Raw genomic sequence first — 23,422 nt, forward strand, 5'->3', positions numbered from 1 at the left:
GTTAACACGTCTCCCTTCCCGTCAGCCAGCCGTGCCACCTGCGCCAGGCGCATGGCATCGAGCTCTCCGCTGGGCCGGGAGGTACGACTGTGCCCCCCCACCCCCCTCCCACTCCTCTCCTTCCCACCCCACCCCCACCTCTCCCAGAGTGGCCGCTCGCGGCTCGTGGCTTGCTTTCTACACAGGATCTCTTCCCAACATGTGGTATTACCACACTTCCCTTCATAACAGGCCTGCTGCTTTTCAATGGAGCATCCCCTTCCACCAATATATCCTAATTATGAGTCCTAGCCCCAAAATGCAGTGACACAAAGACATCAGATTTGTCACTTTATGTTATAATCTCGAATTCATTTCATTCTGCTTTATAAATTGACATATAAATATCTGAGATCTTACCTAAGGCTCCTGACATCCTCTTTAATAGTTTCAGGAAAATAAATCCTCGGGTACTTCTCACGCTATTACCTTATTCTCATTCCAGGTGAAACCCTAATGGCCAGGTGCCCAGGTTTTCATCCTGTTTTAAGGGTGTTCATTCACCGTGAGGGACATATTTTACCTAGAGACCAAGGCATATGCTCATTATCTCAAGGGCTCTTTACCCTCATAAAACTGACCCTCACGAGGAAGTGGCTACTTCTCACCATAAGAGTGTCCATGGTTCCTGAGCATAGCGGTCTGCAGGTTAGTATGTTAAATCCTGATTAAAGTAGAGGTTCTAAATAGTCACCTATGAGGTCAGACATTTTATATAAGGGAGCGTAACATATAAAGGCTTACTTTCATTGTGAGGAACACTAATAAATATTACTGCTTTATTTACCGTAAACAGCACAGAACCTTGCAATTCAAAGCAAAAATATGCATGTTGTACAGTTCTATTGAGTCCTAGATGCGTTTAATTTATACAAATATAGAACAGGGCGATAGGGCGTACTGGGAAGGGAGGCCACATAAAAACGTGAACAGGGCAGGCAATTCTGCTCCCCTTGTCCCGAGCGTTCAATAAATAAGCTTTGGCATGAACATGGGACGGAGAGCTAAGTCCGTTGTTCCCCAGGGCCTGTCCACAGTGTGGAAAATTCTGCCCTGATTGTGCTTCTAATATTTCAAGACACGCATACTCCAAATTAGCATGGCCCTGAACAGAAGACAACGGCTTGGTGTTTAACCAAAGCAACTGCGACAGTACGTTCCAACACAGGAGAAAAACTCGTTTGTCCCACACACTGTGTATCAACATACCACGGCTGATGAGTATGTTCACAGAAAAGTGTACTTGTGACCATACTGACCGTACTTTTCGACAGAGTTTGCAATCTAACCCTCCCACCCTGTCGAAGCTGTGACTCTACTGCACACACCTAAGTCACACACACACACAGAAAGCAGATCTTCTCTCTTGCCGCTAGAGGGCAGACGGGTATAGACTCAGAGGTTAGACGTTTAGGAAAGAACAGCAAACTGGTTAATCTCACAAGTATATTTAGAATTCTACAGTTTTTATGTTACCTTGAATGTGGCAAATGCATCTGAAGCTATGTCAAACGTTGACATTTCGACATATCTGAAGAAGTCATAGAATTGTTCTGACCACAAAATGATTTTTGCAAGTGGTTCATGTCTGATGCATTCTCTTAACATTATCCCACAATTTAGAGCTATTTCTGGAGATTCATACCTGCAAAACGAAAAAAAAACAACAACAAACCAACCATGATTGCTGTTTCAAAACCCCTATCACTAAACCGTTCACATTTTTAGAACAGGAAGTTGAGATGTGGCTTAATTAAGTGACCAGAGTGGGTTACAAAAGGCATCTCTGTCACAGCAGGGTGTGGTGAGCTCAAGTGGGTTTACTCCAGAGGGTGTGCGCACACACGTGCGTGCACACACGCACACACACACACACACACACCTAGCTGGCAACAACTGCTTCAACCCAAAGAAAAATAAAAGGCATGGGAGTGATCACATAAATAAACATTCCTTATTGAAGCTAAAAGATTTGAGGAGAAGTATTCGGGGTCACACCCCCAAACGAATTCGTTTTACATGGGGTGCCGTCAGGACTTCAGAAAAACCAAAAGCTGAATTAAAAAAACACAACAGGAAACAAACAAAATCGCTTCCCAAACTCAGAGTATCTACATAGGTCTACCAAATAAGCAGCATTTTTACTTCGTTGTTTCAAGTCAATAGTCAAAACAGCGCCTCCAAGGCTCTTGGCAATGCCAAGCCTACGAAGCCGAAGGCCTGACCCTGCGGTCACAGAGCGCTTGTCGAGGAGGCCCTGCGGGACTTCGCAGTGGGTACTGGGGACGCCCTGGCATCTGTTCGGCACCCATGGCCGCGTCTCCCCTCTGTCAGGAAGGAGCCCCGTTTTCCTCTCAGCCCCACCACCCCCAACCCTCCCACTGCCTCTCGGGCTGCACGTGCTGGCCACGTGTCCTTCCCACGCGGCGTCCCCTCTACCCTCCCGCACTCATTGCATTTCCCCACATCCAACTAGCAAGGACCTCCTCCTGGCCGAAACAGACTTCTCTCATGACATAAATTCCACTACTTAGTGTCCCAATGGTGCTGACCTTTGCATCTCTGTCTTTGGAAAAGGAAAGAAAAAGCTCTCAGTTCTCCTTTCCACCCCTCGGACTGTTCCTCTTTCTTGCCTGGCCGAGGGCATCCCTCCGGTGCCGCCAGCCTGCTGGTGGTGGGGCCTGCCCCCCCCGGCCCCCCCCGCCCCCCCCGCGACTCCTAAATCCCTGCTCAGGTCCGCTCCTGGACCCTAGTCAGGCATTTTCTGTTGCCGCTGGACACTTCCAGTGAAAGGTCTACCGTAGCACTACATCTCAAAATTCGAATCTCTTCTCCCTCCACAGAACAGCCGCCCTCCCCTGCTTCCTCATTTCTGTTTTCTGGCACCATGATGTGGTTTCAGAAACCGGGTCTAAGACAGGTCTTGCAGAACCTCCTCGTCTGCTAACGGAAGCGTCCTAGAGCTGCAGTTACTACTAGCCACACGTGGCTACTGAGCACTCCAAATCTGGCTAGTTTGACCGAGGGACTGAATTTTACGTGTTAACGCAAAATGAAATGACCGCCTGCAGCTTGGAAGAACTGCACTGGGCAGAATAGTTCAAACCTCCCGCCTCCGTCTCTTCTCAACGCTTCCATCTTTAGAGCCACCACTCGTCCCTGTAAGACTTCTTTGAAACATTTTAGTTTCATTCCCTTTCATCCATTCCCACTGCTGCATTAACCCACACCTAGAGAAAGGTAAGTGCTCCCTCACCAGCATCTTTGCTTAAGCTCTGTCTTAACGAATTTACCCAGCACACGAGTAGATCAACAGCATTTCCAGTTGAGGAGTTCAAAATGATTTCTCCTGCCCATCAAATAAAGACAAACTTCCGGGCTTAAACGTCCAGGCTCATGAGATCTGCTCCTTCAGTAAAAGGTCACCGCCCATTCTGCCATCAAGCACTCCAATTATCTCCCTATTGCTGCCAATCACCATGTTCATTCCTGTCCCTGGACCCACTCCCCTTTTTTCTATTAGAATTCTAAACCCTCTGGAACTTCAATCCTTAGTCTCACCTCTTCCACCAACCCTTGCCTTATTGACTAAACCCACACCGCACCCCCTGTTATCCCACAGTCCTAATCGTTATCTGCAGTGTTATCCTTCTGTTACACACAGGATCATCACAGAGCCTCAAGAAAGGACTCCTCTGGATCACTTAGGGCACAGCTTCTAGCAGGCTGACTGGCACTTGGGTGAGTACAGCATCTGCCCACAAAGTGGCTGGTCCAACAATTCACCTTCGCTGATCTGAATTTAACAAGCAGGAGACCAGAAAGACAAGAGTAAGACAGTTTGGTACAACAAGCTGGGCAGGTTTTGAGTGGTTTTTCAAGCTTGTCTTAAATGACTAAGCCATAAACTATCGAGTACAAGGCAAACAGTTATGCCGTACAACCTGTTAGCACTAGAGTGGAGAGCACATTCACATATAAGTCACCGGGGGAAAAAACTGCTGCCTCCAGATGCAGCCTAACACTAGCGACAAGCCTATGTTGAAACGCACAGTGACTCCGCTGGATGGCTAACGTCAAAGCACTTACGGCCTACGCAGTGGTCACACTGCAGGAGAGGAGTCTAGACTCGTTAAGTGAAGTACAAAAACCTTAAAAGGTAGCTCACAAGGCTCCTTGAAGAAATGGCTGTTTCCAGGTCTGAGGCGGGAATCTGTACAAAATCAGCACGGGACATCTTGTGCCAGAAAGCAAGGAAGCTATCAAAGACTGATGGGGTCCTGCCAAAAGGACACAAGAGCCAATTTGAAGGAGCTTCCCGATGGCCCAAGATGACGCAATTTGGATATAAAAATTTGGACATCATGACTGTGATGGATTGAAACACACCAAGTATATTTTTAAAAACCCCACAACTGGAGTTCATAACGACCTGACCACCAATTTAAGAGAAAAGAGGACAAAGGAACATGTTAAATGAAACCACAGGGATGTAAAATTCAAAATATGTGATTTTTCTACAAAACATATGACCCCGTTGCTTCAACAAGTAAATGGCATTAAAAAAAAAAAAAAAAAGGTGTAAGAGTCATATTAACCAAATTCAGTTTGTGCACCTCGCGTGGAACTGGATTTAAACAAACTAACTGAAAAGTGCCGTTTTTGTGTGTGAAAATCAGGGACATCTGAACATTGGGTACAAGACAATGTTAGGTCTGTAAATGGTATGGCGAGTATGGTAGGGGAAAAAAAAATCCTGGGGTGCACTATGTACTGGGGATGCACGCTGAAGGAATCTTACGTGTGAGGAGGGAAAAAAGGAGGCAAAGCATGTGAAGTAAGAATGACAGAATGTCAATAACCGTCCGTACTGGGTGACGGGTAGGAAATGGCTATTTTATTCCCTCCAGTTCTCTGCGCAGTTTCCACTCTAAGGGCTACACGGGACGGGGAGACAGGCGCTGGCGGGCACGGGCACCAGCACCAGCTGCACCGCCCGGGCTTCTCCTCGCCTCCCTGGAGGACGTTTCTGCTGCAGCCACTCACGTGAGAGCTGTCAACTTTTAAGAAAAAAAGATAATTTAAAGATAAACTGTACCTTAAAAGTCTTACTTTAACAACGTTTATATCGTTCTTTTGGCTACTCTTAAGCGAAAACACAGGCAAACTAATTTATGATTTTTAACCACCACTGCTTTCTACGGAAAAGGAAATACTCAGTTTAAAAATACACAAAGGCATCTGGAAGGTGCTCTAAGAACACCAAAATTTCAAACTACTCACTACATGCTTACACACACAACTCTGGATTGGTAACAACAAAAAATGAGATGCCAAAAGTTCTGTATGGCAACATCTGAAGAAACAACCAACACAGAGATTTAGAAACAGAATGAAGGAAATAGAATGCTGGCATCAAACACATGCACTGACTCATGCTTTGTCTAAACAAGTTTGAACTTGGGCGAAGTGTTAAACCACAGAGATGTGAATCAGAGGGAGGCAAGCTACAATGCGAGCGGTAGGAGAGCAAGCTGATTCACGCCAACAGTCGTGCCAGTAAAACGCCTGTCCGCCAAGTTAATAGAACAGCACCAACGCTGGGACAAACAGATACACACCAGGCCCAGAGCTGGCGAACAACTCCTGTGTGAAGCAATAAGGTGACCTTGCCAATCGGGGAGGCTCACTGATGAGGGAGAAGAGGATTGGTTTTCTTTTGAGGTTTCGGTTTTTAGGCTTTTCTGGTTTTTGTTTGTTTGTTTTTTTCATACTGACAGACTACCACAAATGCCTGCTTACTAGCCCAGTAGTTAAATGCACTGTCAATTACCAACCAAGTCGGTTGGTGAGTGGACACAAACAGGTACAAAGCAAAGAGCACTACTTCGTAAGCGTGTCCTTTGTTGACCGAACAGAGTCAAGCTATGTAGCATCCAAGCTCCATTTACTAGGCAGCTTTCACAGCCTCACAGTGTGCATGTCTGCCCAAAGATGTCTTTAAGCACATGATTTAACTGATATTTCATATAAATAAACTTCTAAAATCTAGAGAACAGAAAGAAGACCACAGAAGACTTTTTTCTTCAGTTGCATAGGATCTGAGACTTTAAGGGCTCACGATTCATCCACCTTTAAACTCCCATAGGTATTTTCAAATTCAATTTAACTCACTGGCTGAATTTTAAGAGGGAAGTGTGTTCAGGGCACCTGGGTGGCTCAGTCGGTTGAGCGTCCAGTTCTTGATATAGGCTCAGGTCATGATCTCAACAGTTCATGGGTTCAAGCCCTGTGTCAGGCTCTGTGCTGACAGTGTGGGGCCTGCTTGGGATTCTCTCTCTCCCTCTTTGTCCCTCCCCCGCTCATTTTTTTTTCCTCTCTCTCTCTAAATAAATAAGAAAAAAAAAAAGAGGGAAATGTGTTCAAGATCTATGGGAAAATGAAATGACTGAACTACAGAGAAAATACTTTCCCACATTCACCATCGTGTTTTTGCCTAAGACCATCTTTCCTTTTTATTTTTCAACTGAGAATATAAATTTTGTTATATTGTACATACCCTTTCAATAACATGAACAAAATATTCTGTTGAGTGCAGATGTATTCAACAGTAGGAGTTCTTGTACCAATTTGTCTTCTGAGAATATTGTTGAAAATTTGAGCCACGTCTTTTTTGCCCTATTAGGAATACAATCATTAAAATATTTACCCGACTAACCACCAAAAAGCCCAGCCACCCTCCCAAATAAACTCAAATTAAGGCATTGCATATTTATATAATTATGACTGAATAGCTGACTTTAAAGTGCTCATAGATACTAAATTTTCTTTATTTATAATTTCAAATTCTAAGTCTTCATAGTATACTATATTTACCATGAGCAATGTATTCAAAGTGAAATGTTACTACATATAATTTCTAACCCTTAAAATCATGCAGACTCAGATATGAAAAATAAAACCTTGCTATATGCTTACAATGTTCAGGGATCTGATTCCCACCCATAGGGAACAAACAGCCTCAAATAAAATGCTAGTGTTGTAAACAATACACGTTAATTTCCTCTTATACTGATGGATGAGGAGAAGCTGCACGCTGCTAGTATAATAAAAATGAAAGAATTCTGTAAGAAGCTGAGCTTTCATGGCAAGTAGACATATGCCCCTATTTAGTTAGGTCTGTTCAGGAGAGATTTTCTATAGATTAATCATGAAGGTTCTAAGTACCACATGATGTAGCAGTTCAGAGACCAGAATTATGTAACTGTGCTTTACAAAACGCAATAGAAGGACGTGACTGCTATACAGTGAACCTTATAATCAGAAACTGCACAAGAAATTAACAAACGGAGAACTGAACCCCAGGAGAGGTTTCAGAAGGGCCACTTGTTACGAGGCTGACGAGCCTGCAGGGCACTGAGTGAAATGCTAGCTTTTCAGTGCCAGAGATCATCCTGGGGCCTGTGCTAGATCAGGAGCGGCAACGGCAGTCTCTAAGAACCCATCTCAAGGGCACACACTTCTTGGTAAATTTAAGTCACTAAAGTCCCAAGTGAACATTAAATTCAGTGACCACGTTGGGGAATGAGATGTGTGGACAAAGGAGAAGGAACTGGACGTTCCAGTGCGTTCCCCACTTTGCAGGAAATAAAAACTGTTGTTGGTGGAATTTGATACACTATTAAAAATACATGAAATCGGCTCCCTAAATGGAAATATCACTTTTATGTGTTCTACAGGATAGCAATACTTTCTATTGTCCTTTATTACCAATATTATTCAAGCAACCTACGAACCACACTCTCTCATGACTCTTCAAAACTGAATCTGGCTATGTATCTGCCATTCTTTCCCCTGGTTTTTCAGGCACCTGCACAGACATCTGATCGACCACTCAGGATGATAAACACTGGGGCTTAAAACAAAGCCCACCCGTGACAAAGACTCAGAGGAACCTGCTAACCATGCCACAGCCCTTCATTACCATATATACTTCGCAGACTACTTTTCAGACTGCTGTCAAGGACCATTATTCTCACCGTTAAATTCACTAGCTAAATGGCACGATTCAGCTACATAAGCTTGGGCAGTAATAGCAAGTGCCTCCCAGGGCCAGGCAGGAGATGCATATGGGCCCAGCAGGCCTTGAGACAGAACAGCGAGCTGCTGTGTGCAGCACACCCAAGCATGTCATGGTGTAGTGGCTGCTCTGTTCCAGCTGAGGGGCCGGGTGGGCCCACAGGCTCAATGTTGCCAGAGCTAAAATTTTCAAGGGAAGCCAGAAATTCAAAACTGTGCATAAAATCTCCTGCTATTTAACCATTATCCTAATTTAAACATTTAAAAGTAGTGCCAAGCAAACAAAACGCATGATCTCTGCTGTAATGAGTTCTCAACAGGTTAAAAAAAACAAAAAACACAAATACATAACTGGATGTCTTCTAAAATCTCTTCTACCTCTAAAATTCTAACAGTCCACAGTCTTTAGATTTATACTCTGAGAACGAAAGGCCAGTGAATTAGGTGAAACAGCAGGTGTTTATTAAATACGATGTAAACAAAAGGGCACAATGAATACCTAAGAAGCTTCGTACACGACGTGGTGGAACAGGAGAAGAGAGACCTGGCCCAAGCCTGGGGCGCCCCTGAGCTCCTGCCCAGCTCTGCTAATTAGGTGGGCAGCCTGGGCTCGCTTACAGGTCAGTAACCCCTGGGCCAAGAGCTCGACAGGAATCTTAGGATGTTTCAAAGGACAGAACACAAGGAAAAGGACCGTGAATAAGGTACTGTTTTTGAAAAATAAGAAACTGATTTCTGACCTCAAAGTCAATGAGCTGTAAATCTGCTACCAGGGTGCTCAGGAGCCCGCTGTTGTAGAGTTCTTGAGCGAGCTGCGCCACCGCCTCTGTTTGTGGCTCTTTCTCATTCGTGCCATACAGAATTTCTTTCATGGCAACCAGATTTTTGGAAACTTCTTCTGTAGCCTAGAGTTGGGGGGAGAGGAGAGAAACAACTCATTAAAAAAAAAAAAAAAAAAAAAATATATATATATATATATATATGAAACATACCTACACTTGTTAAACACCTTCTGTCTACATTACCTGCCCAGAAAGCTACGTAAAAGACACAAAAGTGTGCAAGCCCTGTGCCTGACCTGGGAGCTGAGCACTGTGGACATGCGTACACGTGGGCCCCGACACATGTGTTCGAGGAGGGGCCGGCAGGTTACAACATGCACCCTTGAATACTGCCGACAGTGGTACTGTAGCAGGAACAGAACAGGGAGGGAAAGTTTAATCCGCCCCACCTGGCAGGGAAACAACACGGAAGAGGCACCTGAGCTGAGCAGACAACGGGGAACACTGACAAGCAAGAATGAGGGAAAAGGAGACTGAGGACAAAGGAGAGGCATGAGATGCGGATGAGGGAGCGGGAAGAGCACAGGGTCTGTCCAAGAAAAGGCATGGGGGAAATAAGGGAATGACACAGAAGGGGGCTTTGAACGTAGAGCTAAAATGTTAGGAATAAATAAAAAATCACTAAAGAGCCTCCACTTCTGGCCAAGACGGAGGAACAAGCGGCCAATTTACCTTCCTCCGTGAAAAAGATGAAAAAATAGAAATTATACGAAACAATAAATTTTAAACCCTGAACTTCGGACAGCACAGGGCAGTGATGCTTGAGAGGAGGGAAACGAATGAAGTGAGGCTCACACCTGCCCCAGCTTATTGCCTGGAGAGGGTTTCCAGGCCACATCACAGGGAGGGAGAAGGCAGGCAGAACCAGCCGTCTCCAAAGGCAAGGAGACAGCTGGGAAACTGCAGGGCAGGGTACCAGAGAGGAGAGAGATTAGCTTCTGTAGTGGAGTACTGATAAGCAGGTGCATGGGAGGAACACACCCAAAGTCAGGGAACAGCCATGGAGCTCTTTCCAGGCAGCCTGCCCATCTCTGGTCTTCTCCAGAAAACGTCCTGTCAGCTTCTGTAACTGTTCTTTCAGAAAGGGGGGGGGGGGGGCTAATGTCCCAATCCCATCTAGAATGGAATGATGCAGATGACACTAGACCACAACCTCCCTGTAAATGTCACAAATGTTAATGTACCCTGAGGCTACCATCAAGAATTTCTGCAACTAAGTCAGAGAATTCATTTGAAGCCAGGTCTCTGAATGACACTGCAATGAAGGCTTTAATTTGGCCTCATGAACAGCCCATCATTCAACTCTGTGGAGGTAGCTCTAGACTCTGAAGGACATCCAACATATCAGCTATCACTCTCATATTTGCAATCATCCGCGGATCTGACACGGCCACCTCCCATGGCCTCCATCATTAACCACAACACTGAAAAGGAAATAACTGAATGGAACCCACCGTTATGCCTTTGAATCATCATACTCTTTTCAGTAACAATCTACTAATAATCTTTGGGCATGGTCCTCAGTGACTTACATATAAACTTATTTCCAAATCATATGCAAACGACTTTCTGTTAAATACTTTGATAAAATACGAAAACATTTGACCCATGAACCACAAAAGGGTTTGAACTATGCTAGTCCACTCACACGCATCTTTTATAGGACAGTACTATAAATGTATTCTCTCTTATGATTTTCTTAGTAACATTTTCTTTTCTCTGGCTTACTTTAAGAATACAGCATCAAACATACATAACATACAAAACGTGTTAACTGTTTATTTTATTGGTAAGGCTTCTGGTCAACAGCAGGCTATTAGTAGTTAAGTTCTGGGGTAGTCCAAGGTTGTATATGGATTTTTGACTGTGTGTGTGTGTGGGGGGGGGAAGGCAGTGGCCTTATCCCCGTGTTGTTCAAGGGTCAACTGGATACTATTTCTTCCACATTTCCTGAACATAAGAAAACGAGATAAAGTTAATTTGGTGTGATCTTTTTGTTAGGCCTATGTTGATTTCTAAGGACTACTACTTTCTTTTCTAAATGCTTAAAATCATCCTATTAATCCCATACAAAACCTTATTCAGTACCAATGATAAACAGAATCTCTAACTTTTCCAGTCTGCTGTTACTACCCTGTTCTGTTAACGCCTTAGATTTCTGATCGCAGTTCATCATTCAATACATCAATTTTAAGCATCCCCAAATGTACTTTTTGGGGGCCAGTAGGTAAAATCATTTATCAGTAGTCAATGTTCTCTTGCAAACTAAGTACATGTGTTACCTCTGTAATTTCATTGTATTCGTCTTTATCCTTCAGATGATTTTCTTTGACAGGGAGGAACCTGCCATTCAGCAGGCTTTCGGAGTGTATTATCTGTGGGTTTTGTGCCAGTGACCCTAAGTAGTAGGCCTCAGCCCCCTGTGCTCCTCTGGCTAGCTTACCGTTGTGAGGCTCTTGGTAACCTTTCACATGCCTCAGCTTACAAATGCTCTTCTTTGAAGTCACGAGTTTAGATCTGAATCCAGACCATACTCTGTGCTGTCTTCCGACAGCAAAAGGCAAATGAGAAGGAGGGGGGTGATAGTTAAAAGGTATGAAGTTTCTTTCTGAGGCGATGAAATGTCCTAAAATCGACTGTGGTTATGGTTGCACACTGTGAATAAACTAAAAACCACGGAACTGTGTGAGTTACCTCAATAATGCTACTTAAAAGAATAAGGAGGAGAGAAGCAAGGAAACAGAAAGCAACTTACAGTATTTCTGAGATGAAAGGCAACCTAGACCCGCTCTTCTTCCCTCTCAGAAGACAACACTGTCACCTGTATTATGGGTGGTGGCGGGATGCGGGGGGCGGGGGGGGGCACCAATGGCATTCCCACATCTGCTAACCACTGTACGCATCTGCTTATGCTGATCCTTCTGGATTCCACTCACTCTCTGGCTTTCTCAGGAACTCAACATGTCTGTTTTCTCACCTCCTTCTCTAGTCAACTCCCTCTCACTTGTTTTTCCCCCAATCAGGTTTTAAATATGACCAAAATCATTAACAAAATCAAATAAGCTCTCCTTTGACCAACCACACAGAACCTTCCCGGCTACTGCCCACCCGTAATTAAGCCTCTAAAAAGCATCTACCTGTGAGTGCTACAGTCCACATCTCCTTCCTAGTCACTTCCAGCCCAATCCCATGTGGCTTCTCCACTGAGTACATTACAGCTTTCAGCCAGTCACCAAATGACCTGCCTGCCAGGAAACACAATTCTCAGTCTTTAGTACATGTCAGCTCTTGGCAGCATTTAAAGGTGTTGATTACACCCTTCTTTTAAAACTGCTCCTCCCCTGTCCTCTGTGACTCACCACCACCCTAATTTTTCCTGCCTGTCTCCCTGGTTGCTCCTTCTTGGCTCGTCCCTCTTGAAGAGGCCATTTAAATATTGGGAATTCCTCAAGGCAGGGTACAAGGCCTCTTCTTCTCGTTCTATCATCTCTCCCCCAGTGATGTCATCTACACCCACAGCTTTAATTAACACCTAAATGCAGATGCCTCACAGATTCCTATCTCTAATCCAGTTCTCTTACTAGTACATTCCGCAGCCTACTTGAAATGTCTCCACTTGAATGTCTTGAGGTACCGCAAACCCAATGCTACCAAAACCAGAACTCCTGATCTTGCCCTAATGCCTGATACATTTTTCTCTTGTTCTCTATTTCAGGGGATGATACCACTCCCGCTGCTCTTGTGAATGTCAGAAACTCAGAAGCCATCTTCAACCCTTTCCTCTTTCTCACCCTATCCCAATACCTAACTCAACACCGTGTCTCCCCAATCCATCCATTTATCCCCGTACCACCACCACCCACGTCAGAGTTCCCATAATTCTTGCCTGGGCTATAGTTTACTGACTAATTTTCTTGAATTCCCTATAATCCATTCTCTGTATCACAACTAGAATGATCCTTTTTTTTTTTTTTTTTTAAGTTTATTTATTTAATTTGAGAGAGAGAGAGAGCATGAGTTGGGTAGGGACAGAGGGAGAGAGGGAGAGACAATTTTAAACAGGCTCCGTGTTGTCAGCGCAGAGCTCAACGCAGGGCTTTGAACTCACAGACCGTGAGATCATGACCTGAACTGAGATCAAGAGTCAGATGTTTAACTGACTGAGCCACCAGGGCGCCCCTAGAACGATCCTTTCTTAGCACAAATAAGATTGTCATTACCTTTGCTTCAAATGCTCCAATTACCTATTGCTCTCGGGATGGAGAAAATTTCTTAACGTGGCCTGTAAAACCCTGCATGGTCTGACCCCGTCTTACCTTACCCTGGGCTACAATTTCTCCCCCACTATCTCTACGTCAATACTCTGGTCACACCGGAATTCTTTCAGGATCCCTGCGCATGTGGTCTGCCAGGTCCACGCCCTGCCCCCACCTCCCGGCCACCTCACATTCTTCCTTCATGGCTCAACTCAATGCTCACTTCCTCAGAGGTGATCTTTCTAGGTAAATTCCATCATACATTCACCACCACCACGTACTTCTTTTCTCACGGTTGCACGTAATTCTGCTTTTCCTCGTGATTTCTAATTAACGTGTTTTCTTCTGCTCTGTCAGGAGCCCAGTGCTTGCAAGTGTGCTATACACGGCCGATGAATGGCTCAACATCTGCATCATGATCATCGGGATGTAAAAAAAATCCAAATGAAAACCGAACATGGGGAAATATGATGTTATCACACCATGAAGCCAACGAATTCCTAAGACGTAGTGCATCCAAGAAAGGTAATCTACCTGACAGAGCTACATCAGTGAGCAATGAACATAAATCCCTGTGCTGTCACAGAGAACAATCTGGAAGAAGACACCCCAAAATGAGTGTAGTCTGCCTATGGCAACAGGTAAGAAGAAAATATGTATGTATGTGTGTATATATATATATATATATATATATTTATTTATTTATTTATTTAAGGTTTATTTATTTTGACAGAGAGACAGAGAGAGAGAGAGAGATCGAGGGAGAGAGTGCGCACACATGTGTGAGAGCAGGGGTGGGGCAGAGAGAGGGAGAGAGAATCCCAAGCAGGCTCTGTGCTGTCAGCATGGAGACTGACTCGGGGCTCGATCTCACAAACTGTGAGATCACAACCTGAGCTGAGATCAAGAGTTGGATGCTTACCCAACTGAGTACCCCAAGGAGAATATTTTCACTTTTCACTTGCTCTATTTCAGATCTGTATATTTTACAATCCACATTTTATTTTTTTTAAAGGAGCAAAAAAATAAAGGGAATGAGATAAATAGATCAAAGTGCCTACTACACTGGTGCTGATTTATCTTCTTTAAAAAAATTTTTTTTAATGTTTATGTGTATTTGAGAGAGGGAGAGAGAGTGTGAGCAGAGGAGGGGCAGAGAGATGGAGACAAAGGATCTAAAGTGGGCTCTGTGCTGACGCAGTGAGCCAAATGTGGGGCTTAAATCCATAAACCGTGAGGTTGAAACACGACCTGAGCCGAAGTCGGACACCCAACCGACTGAGCTACCCAGGTGCTCCTGATTTATCTTATCTCTGCTTCTGTTCACTTTTTTCACTCCTCCCCAGAAGATATCCCCTCTAAATTTCTAAAACTTCTAACAAATACTAGTATTACATATGTAAGTAGTTTACATATGTAAGTAGTAACTAATCACACCTTGAAAATCAACAGTGCCACAAACAATGCCAAATGAAAAGCTAAAGACTGGAATGAGTTTAACAATAAAAGGCTAACTTGAACTCGTCAGAAACAGAGAGTGGCACTGGGGACAGGAGACTTCCAAACCTGGGCATATCGCGCTCTCTCTGTATCTGAACATCTAGCTTCACTCCTGCCATATTGAGATAAGACTTCATAATGAGGAAATCCATGGTTAGTTAGCATCTACAGAGGATAATCAGCAGCATGATATGAAAAAACTAAACCTCATCAACCTTGTTATTTACTAGCAGTCCTGATAAATGAGAGATTAGGTGCATATTTCAATTGAGGACTTTTAATTTTATGCATATTTCAACTGTTTCTGTGATGTCTGTTCCATATGACATGGATAATTACAAGCTGATTAAACTACAACTTAAAAAAAAAAAAAAAAGAAGAAGAAGAAACCTGTCCAAATTTTACTAAAACATGATCAGAAAACCTTAAGAAGTATTTCACCTGAAAAGGTGATGTGGCGGGTGTTTACTGAATGAAGATACAAGAGAGAACAGATACCCTCGTCTGTTCTTGTGTAGATTTGGCTGAGTTCTCTTCATCAGCATTCACACTGGTGACCCCGCCTAGCCCCCCCATCTCTGACCTGCTTGCATTAAGTCAACATGTTCTCTGCCTCTCTGACCACATCCTCCTTACTGCACCTCCTTGTCTGTCCCTTCACACCTCATGAGTAAGCTACTCACACCTGCATTTCTCCAAGCCCTATACCCTTTCAAACTGCTGAGATCATCATGTCACCTAAGCCACTGGGCTCCTTAGTGACCACGTGGCCTATTCTGCTAAGACTGCATGTTTTAGTGCTGCCCGTGCCCACAGCTCCAGGTCTCTTGCCCCTCTAAACGGTGGATGTTCTTCACTGGAACTTTCTCCATTTCAGCAACCCGGGTTCTGAGCACCGTACAGAAAGTGCCAGAACCTGCGGACACTTGGTTTGCCAAAGTTCATGCTGTTCAATTGCCTTCAATCCAGTCAGAAACATTTCTACAAACTGGATTATTTCTAACCAGTAACTCCCAGCAGCAGATGTTTCAAAACTGCTCTACTTTCCTCAAGAGACTTCAGTCTTTCTCTCTGCTCCCTATCTGAACATCTAGCTTCACACCTTCCATGCTGAGATAAGACTTCATAATGAAAACATCCCTGACTTCCTCCATCCATCTTGATGTATTTCTGCCATGCTCCATCTCAACTCTGGACACACACCATAATCACTTGGGGCCTTGAAAAAAGATGCCCCATCCCCCCGAGAGACTTATTAATGACAAAAGGAAAAATAGTACTTTCACAGGCAGACACCATCATACATGAGATCAAAGTAAATGGCAACGAGACCATTGAGCTCATAGCCTCCTGAGGAGGCGCTGCAAAGGGTACAGCATTCTGTGATTTTCTTGCCAAAAAGGCCTCACCTGCATTGAATCAGAAGGAAACGTCGGCCAAACCCAAACAAAGAGACAGTCTACAAAATAACTGGCCAGTACTTTTCAGAAGTGTCAAGGTCACAGAAGTCCACAGAAGACCGAGACACTGTTCCAGATTAAAGGAGAGCAAGGAGACGTCACAACTAAATGCAAAGTGACATCCTGAACTGCATCCTGGTCCAGAAAAAGGACATGAGTAGGACAACTGATGGAATTTGAAAAAGATCCATGGATTAGTTAACAGTATCCTATAAATGTCAGTTTCCGGATTCTGATCATTAGACTGTGGTTATGTAAAATGTTAACATTTAGGGAGGCTGGGTGAAAGGTACTCTCTTTGCAATCATTTTGTAAGAATAAAAAGTTCATCTACTTTCTTATTTTGCTTTTTCTTCACAGGTGAGAGGCATCTCTCCTTAGTTCCAAGGCTGATGGCTCAATATACGTGTGCTGGAGAAAAGGCCCCTAAACATACAGTCTGGTCTTTCCTCAAGTCCCCCCATGTGCCATTTTGCCAGTTGTGTGGCCTTGTGGAAGGTGTAGATTCCATACCTTCAGACCTGAGATTCCAAATAAAGGTTCTCCCTATTCTCTACTGCCCTCTCTTCTCCTCACCTTCCTGCCCTGATATCTTTGTGTCTCCTCAAGTGACCCTGAATGCTCCCACTACTCCTCTCCACCCTCGGAACCCCCACATTCACAAAGCCTTCCCTCACTTCCCCCACTCTCATCCTCTGATGCCACAGCAGTTGCTACGCTGCTTCGGCCCCTGGCCTTGTAGCCTTAGATCTTCTCTCTACCTCGCATTTCCCTAACTTACCTTCGGGCTATGGAAAAGGCTTGCTTACACTGTTTTATCCCCTCCCCTCTCCAATGTCTGAGATGGTGACTTACACGTGGCCTGACTTCATGATTTTGTTAACTGACTAAACCAAGCCTCTTATTAGTTGAACACGGTGTTGTGGGACACAGACGCTACCCTCGGGTGTCCACTGAGCATCACATTAAGTTTCATGGGCACAGACTACTAACAGCAGCCAACTGTTTTACAAATACATGGTCATGAAGAAAACCATGCGGAACAATTAGCACCCCTCATGACCAGCCACTCACGTGACTGGAAAACGATGTGGATCATGCCTCACTAATCGTGCTGCTGCCCTGTCTGGGTGAGAAGCACAGAACTGTAAGTTCTTAGTTGTTTTCTCGAGGCTTTTGAGCCACACATAGTGGGAATTTGGGGATACCCCACAGAGCAGAGTCACAGGGACAAGAGTCCGGGGCTTGGTAAAGCTTCTTGGAATCAAGGCTCCAAGGTGAGAAGCCTTGCTGCTAACTGCCAGAGGCGAGGCATATTAATCCTATGCCAGGAGCCTCGCTGACTTCCACCTACAGCTTACTGGTAACAACTTCATCTCCAATTAGTATCTTCAAGAAATATTTTAAAATTTAACAACGTAAGTTACAGGATCAACCTAAAGCAGTAACCACCAATACTCCGAAGTTCACCTCCCACGCTCATTTCACTAGTAACGATATCAGATCCATACCTCTTTCCCTCCCAGCGTGAGGACACAGGAACTACTTCAAATTTTTAAGTGTAGTATCCATATGATAACCTCTCCAATGAGAACTAAGGCTGGGAGCCTCTGCACCACCTGGTTTCCCATTAAAAAATACAGTGAAGTGGCAAAATAATTGGTAAGCCGAACATTGGTGAAAATGGCCTATCTCAAGACCACCAACAACTCAGAAGGTTTCGTGTGAAATCTCTTGCCTTAGCCCAATGTTCCCACAGCACCCATCACTGTACTATTTTACTGTCATTAGGGGCAACCACTAGGCACAAAGTAGTGATACAAAAATACCATTTTAGAAGAGGAGAGACTCACTCACTCATTAGTGCTTGCAGACCATGTCCCTAAAGTGCTCATGTCCCTTTTCACCCTCCCCGTCTGGACCCAGGCCCAAATACTCAGTAGATCTCAAAGTGGCCTCACAGTAGGAATGCGAGGTGACAAGGTAGCTACTCATAGGTGCAGGCACAGGTTTGTATCTGGTGGGGTGTAAGACTGGGTCTGCCCGCTCTCTTACCCCCAGTTTTTAATACTGTTACCAGGTAAGCCTAATGTTAAGATACAAAGCACACTGGAAAATAAACACAGCTAAAGTAGTATGTTTAAAGTACAGATATGCCTGATTGCAAAATTAAAAGGTAAAAAACCCTTTAAAAAAAGATATTCTACTTCATAATGATAATTAAGTTAAAATGGTCCAATATGTTTTCCCTCCTACCAGAGGCAAAGACTTCTAAAAGATACACTGGGGGGGGGGGGGGGTGAAAAATAAAATGAAACAACACACTAGATGGCAATTTGGCAAAATGTAGCAGAAAGTTTTAAAAGGTGCAATCTGTATGAATCCCACATTACACCTCTAGGAATCTATCCAAGGGAAATAGAGAATTATGCAAAGATGTAAGTATAAGCAGTGTGATTTACAATAGCAAAGAATTAGAAAAGTTATCCCACTGACCCGGTTAAATTATAATGTACCCATAAAACAGAAGACCATGGCAAGCTTTAAAAATAAGTAGATCTCTACTGACATGCAAAGATGTTAACATTAAAATGAAAACATAAACCGGGTTACAGAACGGTATGATCCCACATTCATTTACTTATTTGCCCCAGAGACAGAGTGAGAGGGAAGACACTAGAACAAGAATGAGAATCTAGAAGGATATCCCACCATGTCAACACTAGTTATTTCATGTAGTAGTGGAATTAGGAGGATAAAGTTCCTAAAGATAAAGATACACGTATAGAAATCAATCAACTATTAGACATAATGAAAGGAGCACAGCTCTCTCAGACACGTGCACCCCCATGTTACCCACAGAGTGCTCCAGAAAAGAGAAAACAGAAGGTGCCGATGTCAGCCTCCTCTTGCCCCCCCCAAATGATTTCAAATGAACAGGACTGTGGCAGATAGATGCTAAAGTAAGGAGAAAGAATCTGATGACTAAGGTTGTGAGCCAGGAATACAAAGGCAACATTTCTTTTTCTTTCCTTTTCTTTTCTTTCTTTCTCTCTTTCGTCCTCTCTTCCGTTCTCTCTCTCTCTCTCTTTCTTTCTAAAGATTTTATTTTTAAGTAAACTTTACGCCCAATGTGGAACTCAAACTTACAGCCCTGAGACCAAGAGTCGCATGTTCCACTGACTGAGCCAGCCAGGCACCCCAAGGCAACATTTCTTAAACCAGTCAGTCAGGAGGAGAGGGACCAATTCTCTCAGAGAAAATGAATCATGAAATGAACTGTTAAGTTTGAGTGATGCTGCAGTATGCAATCAGAGCACCTTAAGTGTTGAAAGAGACATCAGCAATCCTCCAAATAAGTGGCTTTTAAATCCTTTTGGGGCCACTGATATTCTGTTCTCTACTCTGTCCATAATCATTTTTTCAAAATAAAAATCTTATGTAGAATCCCAATATACAAATGAGGATAAAGGAAAACTAAAAAAAATGTACAAAGGGAGGAGCGCCTGACACCAGGGCCTGCTTCTCGACCTCGAGCACACACCCTTGGAACGTCAGGCTTAAAAGCAAACACACACACAAAACACACATTTTCACCTGCCTCTACTTCTAACCACACTAAAACTCCCTGCTATAATCTGTCTCATTAGAAGTATCAAGTTCCTCTAGATAAGCAGGTAGCAAACTTTTTGTGGGTCATATAGTCTCTGTCACAACTACTCAACTCTGCCACTGCAGCAGGAAAGCAGCCACAGACCGTGTCAATGGATGGGCATGTGTTTATAATACTACTTTATTTATTAAACCAGGTAAGGGGCCATCCTGGGCTGCAGTTATTGACTCATGCTCTGGAAAGTATCTGGTGGGTAGAAAATAGGCCAAAGGGTACATGACCCTAGAGTTGGCTACAGACAAGCATCACATCCTCTCAATTCTCCCTCAGAAACCTAGTCTCCTATCTCAATCCTCCTTATCCTTTCATGTTCCCTCTCACCGGAGTACTCTTACGAAGTGCATCTTCTGCCATTACGTCCATCTTCTCCAACACACTTCCCATCTCGCCCCATCTCTGACTGAAATGCAGCTGGTAGGAATGGGAAGTGGTATGGCAACTCTGGAAAAGAGTTTGGCGGATTCTTGCAAAACCAAACGTAACGGTTACCTTATGACTCTTGTACTCTTGGGCATTTATCCCAGAGGAATGAAAACCTATGTTCATACAAAACCCGTACAAAAATGTTCACAGCTTTATCTGTAACAGCCAAAGACTGGAAACAGTCTAGATGTCCCTCAATGGGTGACTAAACACACTGGGGTATATCCACAGAATGGACTGAAACTCAACAATCCGGAGGAATTACTGCTACTCAAAACTACCTGCATTGATCTCGTGGGAATTAAGCTGAATGGAAAAAAGCCAGTCTCAAAAGGTTATACACTGCATGATTCTATTTATAAAATATTCTTTCTCTTTTTTTTTTTTAAATTTTTTTTCAACGTTTTTTATTTATTTTTGGGACAGAGAGAGACAGAGCATGAATGGGGGAGGGGCAGAGAGAGAGGGAGACACAGAATTGGAAACAGGCTCCAGGCTCCGAGCCATCAGCCCAGAGCCTGACGCGGGGCTCGAACTCCCGGACCGCGAGATCGTGACCTGGCTGAAGTCGGACGCTTAACCGACTGCGCCACCCAGGCGCCCCTAAAATATTCTTGAAATAACAAGATCACAGATTTGTGGTTGCCAGCAAGGGTTAGGGAAAGGGGGAGAGGAGATGGGTGTGGCTATAAAGGGGTAGCAAGGGGGGGGCACTGCGGTGATGGAACAGTTCTGTGTCTCGATTGTGGTGGTGGTTACAAAATAACCACATAGCTACACAGACAAAATTGGTGAGATGTGAACTAGGCCTGTGGACCCCACCAATGTCAATTTCCTGGTCCTGATATTGGACACAGTCATGTGCCATGTTACCACTGGGGGACACTGGAGGAAAAGCACATGGCATCACCCCGTATACGTTTTTGCAACTTCCGTAAATTAATAATTATTTAAAAATAAATTTAAAACAGAGCAAAACAATGACAACAAAGATTTCTCCAGCTCCCTCGGTGTATCTTTAGGTTGTACAAAAGGCCTTTTTCAATCCACCACAACCTACATCTGTAGCCTCACTTCCCACCACAATCCTCTATCCAGTCACCCCTATCCGGTCACCCTGAACTTGTCACCATGCTCTGGACATTCCATTCCCTCTCACACTTTGCCTGGCAATGCCCTAAAATCCAGTTCCAATACCACTTCAAACCTAACTTTCTACATGTACCTCTCACTGACAGAGGCCATAACTGCTTTATCCCCTTGGTTCCCACAGAACTTCATTCCTACCTCCAAGCCTCTGTATACTATAATATTTATATACCTATTTCATCTAGTAGATTATAAACTCCTTAAGAATGGGGATAAAATTTGATCCATGTGCCCATCTATCTGCCCACATATACGAGGGCACTAAAATGTCTGTGGATTCAATCAAGTTGGGAATCATCTTTTGCAGAAGATGACAATGGAGGTAATGAAGTCATCTTTTGCCAGAGACTGTCCTTCCAACCACTGTGCACATGAAACTTGGCATAAGGAAACATAATTCAGATGGGAATCATTGTTTATAAAGCATTCTTTTTTAGAAACAATTTTGAAATGACCTATTAAGCAGAATTTTCCATGCTTCTGTTCACCATTAGTTTATATAATCGAGTTTATTATAATTTACATGTGACTAGTTTTTATTGAGAAATGTCTCAAAAGAGCCCAGATTTTGGGGGGACTGGGGAGGGAGGCTTAAATAATTTATTACTTTGTCTTATATTTTTATATTTTTGCATTTCTTTATACCCATTTTAGCAAAAACAAAAAATCATTTAGCAAACCAGAGTCTTCTAAACACGTAGCAATCTATATTTAATACCTTAAATATCAATTCATTCTCAAAAAGGGATCTATTAAACGACCTCATTGAAAAAAAGTAAGTTCTTAAAGCAAAGTAAATTAAGATAAAGGATGAGATGAAATCTAAAAGTAAACTGAAACATGTTGATGCCACTGATAAAAGCAATTCTATTTTCACAGTAATTCTTGTGTTAATTAAAAAAAAAAACTCCTATAAACACACACACATGTGCACCTCTCTACTAAAGAAAATGTCTGAGTCTTCTAAGCGGAAAGATCATGGGCTAAGAATAACCTATTAATAACCTTATGGTGTCAAAGATTACTCTAAACAAGTTTAGTAACCATGAGTCACTATTAAATGGCCATGCTAGGAAAGGCTACTCCCTCTGCCCCTCTTAAATATGCCAACATAGAGCAAACTTATTCCTCTCATGAAATGAGTGAATATAGCTATTCAACACTGTGAACACATGCATTCACAGCGATGAAGGGACCCAAGTATAAGCTGAACAAGGCAGTCATACCTTCTTTATATAGCATGCCGTGGGCAAAGAGTATGTAAATAGTCATTACATACACAGATTTATGTGGCTGTTAGCAATGAAAGAAAAAATTCCACTCCATCCCACTCCACCCCCATGCCCTAGTTACCTAAAAATAAGGATGGTAAGATAAACCATTTTTTTCCTAAAGGTATAAGGAGAGTAGATTTTAAATTCTTTTAAAAAGGTGTGACACGGGTCCTAAGGGATTAATCTATTTGTATTATACACAATTCATAACATGGCAACTGTGTACAATATAAAACAAGTAAAAATATCAACACGTTACAAATCGGGGAATAAGCACTCAAATGTTGTATTTATCATTTTGTCCACAAGATCACAAGAAATGAATGAGAAAATGCACTTGGATGTAATGAGTAAATCAGAAACAGGCATAGTTTCACAATGGGTTTGGCAGAACTGGGAGTGAATTCCATCTCTGACTCCAATACAATGGGTTATATTAAAAACAATAGCTTTCTTCATGTGGATCATGAGAATAACAACAGGAAACTGCTCTACCTTGAAATAAGATGGATGCCTATTCTCTACGAAGGCACGTTGCAAAATACAGTGCTGTATGCACGTGAGGATGTGTCAACCATGAAAGCCTGTATTCCTTTCACAAGAACTAAGTGGGCTCTTAGCCCACACCAAATACATACCCTTTCCCATTCCTTAGGAGACAGAAATCTGCTATCTCATAAGGAAGACAATTTCCACCTATTATTTTTCCTCACAGCAAGATGAAATT

The 23,422-nt window shown here is 43.3% G+C and overlaps 1 protein-coding gene across 1 annotated transcript in view; it reads right to left on the minus strand.

The window, feature by feature from the left end:
• CAB39 (calcium binding protein 39) overlaps positions 1-23,422 on the minus strand; it is an 89,548-nt gene that overhangs the window by 16,113 nt on the left and 50,013 nt on the right. Inside the window, exons 3-5 of the mRNA XM_040450740.1 lie at positions 8,859-9,023; positions 6,599-6,717; positions 1,516-1,684 (exon numbers count right to left, since the gene is read on the minus strand). Of these exons, the coding sequence (XP_040306674.1) occupies positions 1,516-1,684; positions 6,599-6,717; positions 8,859-9,023 (453 nt within the window). The remainder of the gene's footprint in view (positions 1-1,515; positions 1,685-6,598; positions 6,718-8,858; positions 9,024-23,422) is intronic.

This window comes from Herpailurus yagouaroundi, unplaced genomic scaffold, assembly GCF_014898765.1.
Source record: "Herpailurus yagouaroundi ecotype Mexico unplaced genomic scaffold, PumYag 202, whole genome shotgun sequence".
In the NCBI taxonomy this organism is placed as follows: Eukaryota; Metazoa; Chordata; class Mammalia; order Carnivora; family Felidae; genus Herpailurus; species Herpailurus yagouaroundi.